Source organism: Harmonia axyridis, chromosome 1 (assembly GCF_914767665.1).
Source record: "Harmonia axyridis chromosome 1, icHarAxyr1.1, whole genome shotgun sequence".
Classification (NCBI taxonomy): Eukaryota; Metazoa; Arthropoda; class Insecta; order Coleoptera; family Coccinellidae; genus Harmonia; species Harmonia axyridis.
In genome coordinates, this window is record NC_059501.1 from 51,726,770 (window position 1) to 51,742,691 (window position 15,922).

Below are 15,922 nucleotides of genomic sequence, written 5' to 3' on the forward strand. Positions count from 1 at the left end.
ATAAACCACCCCATATAACCAACGCAATTAGATAAAACATGAAATCTCTCGTTTGATACTCTTTTGAAAGAAAAATGTGCCATTAAAAGTAAAAATTGAAATTAGACCGACTTATTTCTCTAAAACGTATAAAAATTATAGATTTCGAAGTCTGAAAGTAAAAACTCAACAACCTGAGTACTGCCCTGAAAATATTTAAATTTAATTAAACGTTTTGAAGAGTTGTATGAAGTGAACAAACCCACAATATTTGAATAAAATCAGATAGCCTATTGCCAAGTTATGTATGTTAGATATTTACGTAAACTTACATGAGTCACCCTGTATATCCGGAATTAAAAGTTATAAAATACACAACAAGCTATTTCTCTGAGAGGTCTGGACTGGATGACCTGCGTTCACCACTAGGCTTTGGCTAACTACTCATTTAACACCCTATATAACTCAGTTGTAAGAGTGATAATAATGAGATTGTGATGTTACATTAAATTACTGAAGACCAGTTCACCCACCTTGAATCTCTTCACAACAAAAATGATCACAACGACAGTCCCGACAATGATCAGGGTAGATCCCGCAGCTAGAGTAATATAGAGCCATGGTTTTGTACTGTCTTGTTCTTCGTCATTAGGATCCATAAATCTTCGTTGCTCGTTCAATCCTGGAGTAGAAAGAGTTTTGAAGTTGATGGGTTCGCTGGTTTTGGACCAACCTTTACTGTTGTACGAGGACACGGTGATGGAATACTCTTGATCGGGCTCCAAATTCGTTATGTGGAAATCTGGTGCGCTGATGGATGACATATTAGCTACTTGATTATCTCTCGAGCTCAAGATCATCGTGAAACGTTGTTTGAGACCTGAAATTATTTGAATTGAGTTATTTGACTGATATTTATTATCCCTATCAACTTATCATTTTAGTTTGATTAAATTTTGACTTGAATAGATGTTGTTCGGGTGAAAAAAATGTGGAAAATTATGTAATACATAGGAGTAAAACTTTGCTTCCGCCGTTTTTTCCGAAATTCGAGGCTTTATTGTGAAAAACTGTCATGCATTTATGATTCAAAGTATTTTCGTGATGGTCAGCCAGGTCGTGTGCCATTGATCGAAACAAGTGATAGTCCAAGAGAGCAACGTCTGGAGAATACGGCGGATGGGGTAGGACTTTCCAATCCCAAGTATGTCTTGATCACTTTCGCAATATGGGGTCGAGTATTGTCAAGCTGTAAAATCACTTTATCATGTCTCGCGTTGTATTGCGGACGTTTATCTTTCAATGCTCGGCTCAATCGCATTAATTGCTTTCGATAACGATCGCCTGTGATTGTTTCAGTCGGGTTCAACAACCCATAATATACTACGTCGAGCTGGTCCCACCAAATACTGAGGCCGTCGAAGTGAAAGCATTGCCGGGATAACGCCATGATTTTCTACGCTTAGGATTATCGCAATGAACTCATTTTTCTTCTCCCTTCACAATGGGGTGCAGAAATCCTTTCGGTTCTTGCCTTCCAAGCAGCTGTTCACAAGCAAATAAACGCCGTTCAAAATCTGTCGTACTCGTACGACACCCAATGTCATAGTTTCTTAATCATTCCCATGACTTTCAAGCGTTTTGAAATGGCTTGTTGTGTCACTCCCAATGATCCTGCCAATTCTTGTTGTGTTTGACACGAGTCTTGATCAAGTATTGCATTCTGCATCTTCAAAAACCTTCTCTCTTCCACCGCCATGCTGGTCTTCGACGTCACCGTTCTTTAAGAATTGAAATCACTCTCGACACATTCTTTCACTAATAGCGGCCATAGGTATTTGAGAGCATTGGATAAGCCTCAGTCGCAGATTTCTTCTTATCAAATAAGAAAATTAAAACCTCTCGCAAATGACGAGAATTTGGCTCATAAGGTGATATGTTTAATCGAGAATAACTTTATGATGCAGACACAAATCGACTAATATTTCGAAGGCGTTATTTTTAGGAATACCTTATAGAATGACATCTACGATCTTTTCATTTCGATTACCACTTACCGCTACAGCCATCTATTGCAAAATGGCGGAAGCAAAGTTGTACATTTCATATTATTGGAGATCTCCTAACAACCAAAACCAAAGAATTTTTTCATGACAGCTAACGATAAAGTCAATTGCATATTGTATCTGCATTCCTTCGTGATAAGACCAAATTATACTAACTAAATTTTGCCATTTTCATGTAATTAATTTTCAAGTTCTTAATGACATTGATCAGTAATCATGATTGGGTTAGAGTCACTTGATAAGTCGATTCAAACCCCCTTTTTATGAGCACTCGTTACCTGAAATATCTGAAAATTACATTTGGTCACGGATGTTTGTATTTATTCTGAATCTGAATACGTAAATTGGAATAATTTGAATTTGGAATAGTAATTCGATGCTTTTTTAGGCATTTCTTCTGGAAGATGCGGTACTTGATTTCCCAAAAATTTCAGATAAGTGTCTCCTTTTATATCTTCGCTTATCACATGGGAGATAATAATTAGGAGATTTTCATTTGACCAAAGTAATCCAATCAAGAACTCGGGGTCTTCACTATTTTTCTGCAACAATATGTGAATTTTCGTGCGTTATGAAATGCATCGGAATAATTAGTTTTTCGCAACTTTTACATTACCATTTTCGAAATGGTTGAAGTCCAGATCTCTAATCTATGAGGTAACATTTCGTCTGCTAATACTGGGATTCATCGACACATATGCTTCATTGGTTTGAAATTAATAATTTGTATTGCTCTTTCTCAAAAGAATATATATATATATATATATATATATATATATATATATATATATATATATATATATATATCTATGAGGTCTCAACCATTATTTGTATCTTCTAGAAGAAATATCTTTAGCTATATGTGGATCAATGTGGCTGCAAAATGATGGCAGCATTTTTCTCGTTTCCTATAGGGCTAGCGCAACCAGGTGCCCTAATCTATTAGGTCCTTAGGCTCGATCATCGTTGGAAGACGTTTGAAAAATTATAAAGTTAGAACCATTCATTTTTTCTGAGAATACCATACGCACTTTGGGAAAATCCGAGTGAAAAAGTTAGGTCATGTTGGGTAAGCTTATCCGCCTGTAATTTACGACCGAAAGAAGAATAACAAAATACCAACATTTGTACCTGTAGCAATCAGAACTATATATAACTGAGGTGTAGTCGATATCTCGAAAGCTAAGACACTTTTATTAAAATCAAATTTGGATATTCTGGTCGGGCATGAGCTAAGCTATCAGCATACGCCGGGTTGACGTCAGTTTACGGAACACACTGTGTATGAATTCTTCAGATTTTAAAAAATTTGTTATTGTTAGGATATTGAATTACGGGGACCCCTCTTTTTCGTTATATATGTAAACGATCTATTGTTTATATTTGAGTTTATTATGTTCCCCTTATACGCAAATTACATTAGGTGAGTTCTTCTCTTCCGTCAAATGTTTCTCATACTGCTTACTCTTTCAGAGGGACTTGAAACCTTTGTTGAATACTCTAAACTGAACGAGATTCATCTTAATTTTACCAAGTGTCAGCCCATAACTTTCACTAGATATCTCAATACCTTCGACTTCAACTACTCCCTTGGCGACTTCACTTTTTGTAGGGTATCCTCTGGGAAAGATTTGGGCATTTTATTCGATTCCAAGATGATTTTTGAAGAGTAAATCTTCAATACAGTGGAGAATAACGGGCTAATGGGCTTCATGATAAGAACCTGCAAATCTTTCAGATCTACTGAACCTCTTTTCAGCCTTTATTATGCGCCTTTCAGCCGATTGAGTTTGGCAGTTGTGTCTGGAATCCTCAATTCGATGTGTATATAAAATGTCTAGAACATGTTCAAAATAGATTCATCAGATACGTTGAATAAAAAGATACGAACATCTACCCTTTAGGGCACATTCAACATCTGAGGATAAAATATTCTCCTGATACACGCAGGGATCTAGTGTTTCTTTTCAAACTCGTCCGGGGTTACATAGATCCTTCAGATCTTCTTGATCAGTTGAAATTCTACGAATCACATTTCATTTGAGAGATCAACCTCTTTTCAGGGTCCAAAATTACAGGACGAATTCAGGAGGAAACACCCCGTTATGTAGGATGTGTCGGATATGTATAACTTAAATTCCAGAGAGATCGACTTCTTCAATTGTTTTTTAAATTGTTTTAGGAAAACATTGAGGAAAAACTACAAATGAATTGTTCACTGTACAGTGCATCCCATTTTAGGTGAGACAGCCAGGTTTCTCGCTTGTTATTTAAGATAGAGCTTTGCGGTTTTCACTTTCCTGTCCTACTTTTTCGTGAAACTCAAGTTGGTCTTATCAGATTTTGCATAACTGTTTCCGTTCAAGAGATACAGGGCGATTTTGGAAATTGATACTTTTCGGACCCCTCCTTTATCTACGAAGTTATTAGAAATAATGCTGAGGTAAAAACAACGTCTGAATCAGAATTCTACGTAGAATCCAGTGGCGTGTTCAATTTTTTTTTTGGGGGTATGGTTTTGAAGATTCAACATAAACCTATATTTTTTCTAATGGAACACCATGTATGTCATTACTTAGTTGAATTCTTAATTCTTTTCCCTTCAAAATGATGTATGATACTATGTAGGTAGGATGTTCAGAAATGTTGAAAAAACACTAAAACATCAAAGAATGATGATTTTTTGTTAATGGGCAATGGATTTCCCATATAAAAAAAAACAATAATTGTTAACGATAATTCATAGCGATGACAGCTAGATCAGATTGGTTTTTCTCTCCAATGCCTACTTGATAAAACAATGCTCCCAAATGCATTGTAGCCATAATAACAACAAGGATGTTTGTATCATCAATGACCTACTACTTTTAAAAATCAAAAGTAATAATTCTCTTATTGAAACTTGAGAAATTCACGGCCCATTCACAAAAAATCATCATTATTTGATGTTTTAGTGTTTTTTTAACATTTGTGAACATCCTACCTACATAGTATCATACATCATTTTGAAGGGAAAAAAATAACGAATTCAACGAAGTAATGATATAGGGTGTTCCATTAAAAATATATACGTTTGTGTTGAATCTTCAGAACCGTACCCCCCAAAAAAAAATTGAGTACACCACTGGATTCTACGCAGAATTCTGATTAAGACGTAGTTTTTACCTCAGCATTATTTCTAATAACTTCGGAGATAAAGGAGGGGTCCGAAAAGTATCAATTTTCAAAATCGCCCTGTTCTCTTGAACGGAAACAGTTATGCAAAATCTGATTAGACCAACTTGAGTTTCAGAAAAAAAGTAGGACAGGAACGTGAAAACCGCAAGGCTCTATCTTAAATAACGCGAGAAACCTAGCAGTCTCACCCAAAATGGGATGCACTGTACATATATTTTGGATATTTCTGTCATGTGTACATATATGTAAATAAATAAATAAAAACATTCTGATAAAATAATGTGATATTCAGTTTTCAATTTTTATCAGCTTATCAACTTGAAGTATGTAGAATATGAAAATTAAAATATTCAAATATCAATAAATATGGCAATAAGCGCAAATTAAAAAACAGTGTGCAATTTCCTTGAAAATTGCCTATATCTACCAATTGCATCAATTAGATACCTTTTCCAGGTTCCATTCAGAGATATGCACGCTAATAAGAAAAAGTTGTTTGAATTATTATTCATCCTGACAGTAGAATTTCGGTTGAAATACAAACGTTTTGCTTTCAGTTCGTGTAGGACTATAAATAGAACAATGGAATAAAGCTCATTGATTCACAAAGCTGGTGGTGCACGTGGAATATGGTGAATAGAACGGAGCTTGGAGCTTAATACAAGTTCGCCATTTCCAGGATATTTCACCCGAGTAATAAAAGATATATTGGTGGTTCGAGTTGTCTTCCCACCCTCAAATGAGGTGCCATATTTCCTTGTTGTCAGAATATGGCGAGTCTGCATGGGTGCCCTTTGTGAATAATTCATAATTCTAGTATAAATGTAACGTGAAGGGAATTCTTGAGCGAACAGTCGATTTTTCTGTTTGATAAAAAACTATTTGAATTGAAAATTTGCGGAATTCTCATTGTATTCATACTTTTTATACATCAACTGAACTTTACACTGGATTAAGTTTTGAATCAGTGATCATTCAAAATGAAGAATATTATGTGCCAAACCACACCATATTACCCTTCAAATTTTGATGTTTTAGCACTACAAATTTTTAATCAGAGGAGATAGATGAAGTCTGATACTCCATTCTCGTTCTCTTTTTCAGAAACTAACAAAGGTAGTTCATATATTCATACAAAACCTACGCTGTCGTATATTTTTGAAATCAGTAAAAATTAAGGTTAGCCCAGATGTCGAGGCGAAAATTTATAAATAAATAAGGTTTTAAAATATAGTATAGAAATCTAGTGTTCCCATTTAAAAAACAAATAACTTTGGGTCATAGTTTTGTGATTGAGAATTCTGCTGAAAAGACGAGCACGCCACTGATTTTTACGTTGAAAAGTGCCTGTATAATGTTTTAATTTCATAGCTCTATCATCAGTATGAGTGGAAATATATATTTTTTCGATATCTCTATTTTTCCAATGTTCGTTTATAACTCGAAAACAAAAGAAGGTGGTCAAAAATGAATACTGCTCTTGTTAGTTTCTCAGAAAGAGAGAAAAAAAATGGGGTTGCTTAGGGGTGAAACAGTGAAGCGACTGTTTCAAGCGCCTCTTTTCAAGGAGCGGCAATTTAGCCCAGTTTGTGACCACCCTTACATATATTTCTGAGAAAATATAGTCTTGATTTTTGAAATTCCCTGAAAATCTCCAAACCGTCTTCACCAAGCCGCCTGTTCAATAAATAACACATGGCAACCCAACCAATGTAAGCAGTATTGCTTATTACCCTAACTGAATAAGAGATGGAATGTATTCCACAGGCACGTGAAGTATTATTATTATGAATTTATTGTAGGTGAAAATATCCGAAAAAAAAAAACAACCCAGTAGAAACGATTAGCAAAAATGCTACAAAAATCACAAATGGCGAATTATCATCGGGTAGGCGCCAAATTGCTCGCGCCGGCCCTGGTATCAAATTTTGTGTATCTCCTCTGATTTTAAAGTAGTAGTGCTAAAACATCGAAATTTGTCCACCCTGCACATACTCTTATCAAATAAAGAGATGGACCAGGGGAATACGGGTTGACTATAAAAAATTAATTTCTGCCTTTCCTCAAAAAGGTACAGGAGGTTTTCATATTCATGGAAATACTGAGGCTATCATCAGAACCAAACTTATAGGACGTTATTTTATTGACACATGCTGGGGTTGAGTCAGCGAGATATCAATTATTTCAATTTTCCAGAACGAAGTAATTAATATATCTTTGACTCGACCCCAGCATGTGTGAATAACATACCAAGTTTCAATAAATTCCGCCGACAAGTTTGGTTTCAGAACCGAACTTATCAATAGATATATTGAATATCTAATAAGTAATAAAAAATAAAGAACTTTTGTTAGATTAATAAAATATTTTTCGTATTCCAGGATCATGAACAATAAGGTAATTCTTATCTTCTGCACTTTCACCCAGAGAATGTTTTGGAAATTTTCCATCGATACGAAAAATTCTATGAACATCGAATTGATCGCACTTACCTCCATCAAATCCCTTTTTGCAAGAAACAAACACGGAAATATGTGTGACGTTTAACAATTGGCACGTGTGGGGTGGATCTGGTTTTCCAGCCGGCACGATATGGTACGTGCACGGCTGTCGCTGCGTTCCAATATCATTTTGACCCCAGCATTGTAAAGTTCCATAATCGGCCGGTATCTTTGGCACGTAGGTCAGCCTGCTGCCCCCTTCGTCCGTCGAGAACTCCGTCAGCTCCCGTGAAATCCCCGGGGTACTGTTGAAGCTCCATCTGAAAATCTTAGCCCCTGGCTCTGCATCTACCTGTAAATGAAGATTTTGGAATCGATTACTTCGCTTATAGAATAACACAAGCTATCATGTTATTGAAAAGAGAGAGAGATAGTATTCATTACCAATAAAACATTACTATCACACTTCATTGAAAAGTTGATTTAAAAACCACGAGATAAATAAATGGCTAAAAGGAGTAAAAAGAATGCTCCAGAACAGAATTACAATAAAAGAGTCTCATCCAGAGTTGAACCGTTAAAATCATCAATTGAATAAGATATATTAGCGACTAATATAATTTTCATTTTTGCTATTTACTCATTCATTGGCACATTTTTCAGCCCACCAGGAGTTTTATTGTATAGATATACCGACTGGAATCCAGGGGCTTGTTGAGATTTAATTGTCTCAGGAAATCCTCCCCAATAAGTGACGTGTATCGTATACTACAGGGTGTTTCCTAAACATGCGGCAAAAATTCAGGGGGTTGTTCCTTGGACTATTCTAAGAATATTTTGTCCTTTGATGATTTTTGAAAAACCTATTTGTTTCGAAGATATAGGGGAAACAAAATTTCAGATAATAACATTTTATTATGAAAAATTACATGAAAATTCAACTCAACCTACAAAAACTGTTGAAAATGACCACCTCTAGCCAGCATACAAGCATCCAATCTTCTCCTCATTGACTGCCGAACCCTTTCAAAAACACCAGGATCATTTCTTATTAAGTTACACCCAGCAATGATCCGATTTCGCAATCGCACTTATCAATTTTTAGTCAAAAAACTGGCCGTTTTTAGTAATTGGAATGTTGTTAAACAAATTTAAAAATAAATTGTATCTACTTAGTAAACACAGTGCGGTACGCATTTTTATTTAAACTATTATTAATTTTAAAAATATGAAAAATGTTGTTCGCCCTGTATCTTCGAAACAAAGAGGTTTTTCAAAAATCATCCAAGGACAAAACATGCTTAAAATAGTCCAAGGAACAACCCCCTGAATTTTTGCCGCATGTTTAGGAAACACCCTGTATATCCATGCATGTCTGATCGTACCAGATATTTTTCCTTGTTTTTATATATACATATATCAAATTATCTGAAATGAAAAGTGATGGGAATATGAAAATACCCATAGCTTTGAAAGTATTTCTACAGCAATCTCGATAGCTCAGACTCCCTAAGATCCTTATTGATCGCCTCTAGTTGAGTAAATTAAGCGGGTATAAACTGTTGGGTTGATTCTGCCGCAAAATATACCCAAGAAAATGGCTAAAGATATCGACGGAATGGACATTGAACATTGTGCTCTGAGAACTTTCGAGTTAACATCGCTGAGATGAGTGATGACCGGCAGTTGAAACTTTAGCGTATGTTTTACTTAGGTCCGTTAAGTCAATGACGATTCGAGATGAATCGAAAAAAAACCATAGACTACATCACAATCAACAAAACACGACAAAACGAGTTGATTGCACTCTCAAACCTTAATTCAAAAAGTGAAGACAACTAAATGTACAAAAGTCTCAGAGACATATTGCTGTCTGAATAAATCGAATATGTGGTTTAAAAATTTCAATGGGCTATCTACATATAAACCAAGGTTTCTTACCACTTCTAATAGTTAAAGCTGGTATCTTCTCGGTTATATTAGCCTTATAAACAGCAGATTCACTACCAAAAAAGATAAGGCATTATTTTTTTCAGATTAATATGGAGGTTATGATTTTTGGCGAATTGTTTGATAGAAAGCAGGTCACAAAACCTGAATAACTGTCATCAGCGAATGAATGGTATCCGATAGTTCTTGACAGAACTCACAAAATCTGCTATGTAAATTATAAAAATAAGTAGCCCCAAGGATGATCCCCGAGGGAATCCTTTGTTTATTTGAGTGAGTGATGATTTTCTCCCCAATTTGATGATGCTGACTTCATTCGTTTAAGAAAGATTTAAAAAATTTGGGATGGTTACTGGAGAGTCTATAATATTTAAATTTGGCAAAAATGATAGGAGTAAGTACCCTATGGTAGGTGTTCCCTACTAAAGGGTTTTCCCACTAATCTGGTAGACACAGTGCTCTTACGGTGCTACTAGATGGATGATGTTCTGAAAGATTGGGGTAATGATCTTGGTACTAGTCAGGTTCTCATGGATTTCACCATGATGGATGATACCATTGTCTCCTTCGTGACAAATTTGATGCCGCAATTCCAAGATGAAGGATAGTAATTGAGCTCTAAAAAAGTGTATCGTGGGATTGAATACCTGCGGCATTAATCATCGAATAATATTCAGTTATATCCAGACTGCTTGCCAAATACTGCACTACGTGCAGTCGGAAAAATGTTCGGTAATTTGGCTTGCACGAGGGGTCTATGGGGGACAATTTTATCTTAGTGACTTTTTTATTGTATCTTGGCAGTTGGTATGACTGTTTCAATCCTACGTTTCGAATTTTGAAATAAGTTATAATTACGCATTAAATTCCTGAATTAAATCGAAACCGATTTAACACCTCCGGTCACCGGAATTAGGAGAAATTGCAAATAATATTGCAAGTCATTTCACTATATCCAAATGAATTGACAATTGACCTGTGTTGACATTTGATAGGATCGAAAGTCAGTGTAGACAGCCACAAAACGAAAAATATAACTGAAAACAATGCTATAATGAGTTCTTTACAGTACTGTTTTTAGTACTGTAATGAACTCATTTCGATACTGAAATAGTGAAAATATTTTTGATAATTATTCCAAATGTTTGCGATGGTCTGAAACGTCACAAAAATATTCACCCAGAGCACACAATATCGGTTCGTTGCTACAGGGCCGCCGCCAGACATTTTGGCGCCCCGGCAAAATAAAATTTTGCCGGTCTGCTTTCTCTAATTTCTCTCAATTTTTGTTGAAGCAGTCTCTGCATTTCATATTTTTTAGGTTAAACTCACCTTGTCAAATTCAAAAAAACGTCCTACATTTTTGAAACATGACGCACTATAAGTATATAGTAAAAAAGAGACGTAGTTCCTAAAGGTGCATTCAAGTACATTTATATTTTCATAAAAATAGTTGAGAGTGCCTATTCGATTAAAAAAAGGGCTCCAAGTAATTTTATTATTTTACTAGAAAGGGTGAAATTTTCTCTAAGAAAACAGTTTAGTGTCAAAAAATATGTCTTGTTTTATTAACCTGATTGGTTGAAATTTATTGGGAGAAATAGTCCTAAACAGGTCACTAACAACATTAGATTCGAATTTATGAATTATCTCGATTATATCCTGTGGACTAGGAACACAAAATTCAAAAGATCCCAAAAGATGACCCATTTCATTTGGAACAGGCACATATTCGGAATTTCCATACGTAACGACGCGAAATGCGAACAAAGGTGGTTTTCAATGAAACTTGTTGGCAACTGAGCATGATGGAAACCTGGATACAATGTTTCGCTATTCATGTCGGAATTAGTAGACCTATTTGTCACCATTATACGCTTGCCACGACGTTGAATTGTGGTAAAGGCTAGAACTCATAATGATCGTTGTTTGTTATCCAAATTTTCACCTATTTACATAGGTGAAAATTTGCTGTTTATCCCACAGAGATAAATATAATCTAGAATTATGTGATTTTCTCCAATGTTATCCTCAACAGCATTCTCTTTCATTGACTATGTTTTGAATCCACTTAAATTCATAGAGCATATCATTGCAGCACTTCATTTAAGAAGCCGAAGCTATTTGAAACCAACCCTTATTGATTTTTTGGAAAAATTTGTTCTTGTAGTTATTTTTTGATTTTACCACAAAAGTTATTCATATACAGGATACGTTAGGGCTAGTTCCCATATTTCGAAGGCTCTTAAAAAAAGGTGAGAGATATTATAAACATGTTTTTGTCAAAAAGTTTTTTTAATACCTTCACTTTTTCTCCTGAAACTTCATTAGAATTGACATTGTCCAAATGCTTTTTCGGCAAGTAATAGACATGGAGCCAGGACTGGAGTGGCGGGGATTATTTCGACAATTTCTTCCATAATTTCAATTTTAGGATTAGTTTTTGGGGTCAACAAATCACAAAGACTCAAATCTGGGGAGTACAGCGACCATTGAAGCTGCTAGTGTAAATAGATCACCTGACCGGGAAGATTTGCTGGTGAGTACCACTTGGGCTGTATGTCCTATAGCACTATATTGCTTCGACCAGAAGCTCTTAACCGATTTTTGGGTTGCAAAAAATATTATTCTGCTTATCACTCGTCAGAACTCACTTGTTCAAATATAACACTCTTAAAAACAAATAAAGTTCAATTATGTCTAAAGACGAGATAGCCCGCACAACTATGACTTTTTAGCTGTGGATGGGTCTTTGATAAATCTTTAGAGTGTTAAAATTTGCTTGAATAAAAGTTTCGACTATTGACACACCTTGAAGCGAGTTTAACTGAATCCCACAAAATTGCATTTCGAAAAAGGATCACTTGGTCACATTCGACATATTGCCTCTACTTATTTTCTGGGGAATATTCCTGAGCAACCATGATGATGCATCTGGAGGTTTTTTGCGAATTCTACCTCACTGCAGGGCCTTAAAACCGATAAGGAAAAGCATGTTTTTGTGTAGCACAAGAGAGACTTCACTCAAGCATTATTTTTCGGGGTTTTGGCATTGAAACAAGAACACTTTCTCTTTGAGCTCACTGTTGTTTCTAGCGTAAGCCCTAAATACAAAGTTGTTTACTGGTCAGGAACACTCGCAGATGATAATGAACCATATCATGTTGTCAAGGCTCTCTATGTTGTTTTATATTGCTTTATAGAGAGACCCTTTTCGATAAAGTTCACGACAACAAACCACGCTATTCGAAAAATAACAAATTTTAGTATAGGAAAATGTCTTCCGACAATAATTTTAGTCAGATAAAAATATATCTTAGTCAAGTTACAATGGTGATTCGTCACACTGTTTCTTCATGAATTGATCAAGAAGGATGAATTATGATATATCTTTTCATCTGAACAATTACTATGACGTCAATGGTTTCCAGTATCATTGCTGGGTTATCAAAGAATCAGACTCAACAGTAGTCGAAATATTATCACGGTTTGAATTTTTTAATTCAATTAATTAATGTTCTCGTTTTCGAAACACCGTGAATTTTGGGTGGTATTGCATACTGTTATTTTATTCGAATAATCAAATCAATTTTGGCAGGATGAAATGATGATGATTTACATTGATTAAAATCAGAATAACACATCGGCAACTTCGTGAATGGATGGGGATAATAGGACGAGCAAATATCTCAAGCTTTGTGAACTGTTCAAGCAATAACAAGAAGTTTTTGGTTGGTACCAAAATGCTACTAGGTGTAACGCTATATCATAATAAAAGTGAATCACTGGCGGATATGAAGGGGCTAGAATTCAAAGTAGTTGATATTAATTAAACAAACAGAATCTGCATATGCAATTGATCCCTAAAAAAATCACATTTGGAGAAATACTGGAGAACTGAACGAAAATACAATTAAATCACAAACTAGACGAATAATTCAACTGCTGTTGAAAAACATCAAATGTCTTTGATTCATGGAGCGGCTTTTCTGATGTTTCAGATGTGATTTTTAATTTTTAATGTTGCAATCAGAATATCCCCCTGCCAGGTTAGCTAGTGGTTTGTTTGAAATTCCTTATTGATTGCTTTATGAAAACCATAGATAATTCAAGTCAACTTAATGAAAAAATATTTTAGTGTCCTATTTGAAATTCAGTGCGTGTAGATGTATAAACAAATTCATGTTGATGGAGCTACCAGAAGCATATAAAACTCGAACATTGTAAAATTGACTAATATTTCTGTGAGTTGTTTCGGTCTCTATATGTCAAATATAATTACTCAAGTCGAAGGAGGGTCGTACCATTAAGAATAATGGTCTAGATAAAATAACCGACAACAATGACATTAAAATGAATACATTCAATACAATTCTCTATACAGTTCTGTGATTTCCAAATGTGCAATAAAAGCATGATGAACAACCATTCAAAATCTTTTGGCACTCAGTGCTGTCCTCATTTTTTCAATCTCTTCTTTTTTATTATTTGAGATATTGAAAGGGCAATATGCTTCAATTGTTTCGGAAATATTATAATTATTAGCGCTCAAAATTCGAATCGCATAGAATTACAGTTCATTTCCAAAGAATGTATAGGTATAAAGATAGATTTGGACCACCGGACGGACAGCAACGAATTCGAGGAAGGATTTATCATCAGTATATCGAACTTTATCGTTTGAGTCTCAAAATTCGAAAAATTACATTATTAAGAAATGATATAATGATTGGCCCTAGAACGAGCTCTCAAAAAATCACTAAGTGCAAAAAAAATATTTGTGTTACAAAGGTACTGACGAATGCAAAAAAAAAAAATTATGTTCGAAAAAATGGGCGCTAACTTCACGGAGACGTCTTTTGGAGATCATTCTGAATCTGAGAATTTCACAAATGAAGACAAATAAATGGATATGATTCATTTTGTTGCAAAATCAGAAGAGATTCATATAAAATTTGAAAAATCAAAAAAAAAAATCGCCTCAGTTCCCATACTTCTAAGGGTCTAGTCACGCCACTGGTTTCAAGATAATCCTACTTTATTCGAGCTGAAGGTACCGTGGACTTTTCAATTTGTTCTATTTGGGACTCATTCCAAGTTTCGACCGAATAAATTGTAAAAGTAATCAGAGCAGACCATTTCCCTGCAATGGTAAACTTCAAAACTACAGGTAATTTCGAGACGTGATAGCGCAGGTTTTGAATGTACCCAACAGTGAAGCGCCCATATATTACTCTCAGAACTGAAGGGACATCTGCAATATTTTTTTTGTAGAAATGACATAGCTACACCAACTTCCGTATTAACAAGGCCATTTTAAGGGTGTTCAATACCTTGTTCATACCACTGCTATTTCAGTGCTAATCAACTGTATTTTTGAATTCCAAAATACAGGTCAGATTCATTTCATTTTTTGAGTGAACAATAACGTGATAGTGAACTTGAACGTATCGTCTCGATTTTCAAAAAAAAATCGATAGTATTATGTAAATTGAACTTTGAAATTAAACACATTCTTTAAATGAATATTCAGCTTTAGAGAGACTTTTCATTTCAAGTAAATCAACGTTAAATGTTCAGAAATATTATGAGTTTTGAATTGGTGCAAACATTTTTTGAAAATTGCTTGATTTGCTCTATGTCAATCACATCCGGTAGCCCTGGACCTTATGGGAGGTATGTCGGTGTTTCAGGTCCGATTACAATTGCTTCATGTTTATCAGCATATTTTTTCAATTTCTTTTCATTCGGGTTCTCTACTCTGCTATTCCATTCAGGTAATTTGCAATTCAGGTCTCCTATAATTATTCTCGGGTGTTGTCCTTCTAATAGACTCTGTGCATTTTCTTCAAGTAATTGTACAGGGTGGGCAAATTTCGATGTTTTAGCACTACAACTTTTAAACCAGAGGAGGTAGACAAAATCTGATACCCTATTCTCGATCTCTTTTTCTGAGAAACTAACAAGTGTAGTATTCATTTTTGGCCAACTCCTTTTGTTTTCGAGTTATAAGCGAAAATTGGAAAAATGGCGATATCGAAAAATATTTATATCTCCGCTAATACTGATGATAGAGCTCTGAAATTAAAACATCATAGAGGCACTTTTTTACGGAGAATTCAGTGCTCGTCTTTTCGAAAGGGTTTTTAATTAAGAAGCTATGACCCAAAGATATGTTTTTTCAAATGGGAACACTAGATTTCTGTTCCATTTTTTGAAATCTCAATTATTCCTGATTTCAAAAATATATAACATCGTATGGTTTGTATCAATATGAATAATAGAAACTGGTCAAAAACCTTTTTCTTC

The 15,922-nt window shown here is 35.0% G+C and overlaps 1 protein-coding gene across 3 annotated transcripts in view; it reads right to left on the reverse strand.

Moving 5' to 3' along the window:
• LOC123672630 (nephrin-like) overlaps positions 1–15,922 on the reverse strand; it is a 516,260-nt gene that overhangs the window by 16,546 nt on the left and 483,792 nt on the right. Inside the window, exons 8-10 of one of the 3 annotated variants that reach the window (XM_045606833.1) lie at positions 7,715–8,015; positions 719–859; positions 513–661 (exon numbers count right to left, since the gene is read on the reverse strand). In XM_045606833.1, coding sequence (XP_045462789.1) covers positions 513–661; positions 719–859; positions 7,715–8,015 — 591 coding nt within the window. Of the gene's footprint in view, positions 1–512; positions 860–7,714; positions 8,016–15,922 lie in introns of all 3 variants that reach the window. The other 2 variants (XM_045606823.1, XM_045606814.1) reach the window with 2 other exon arrangements.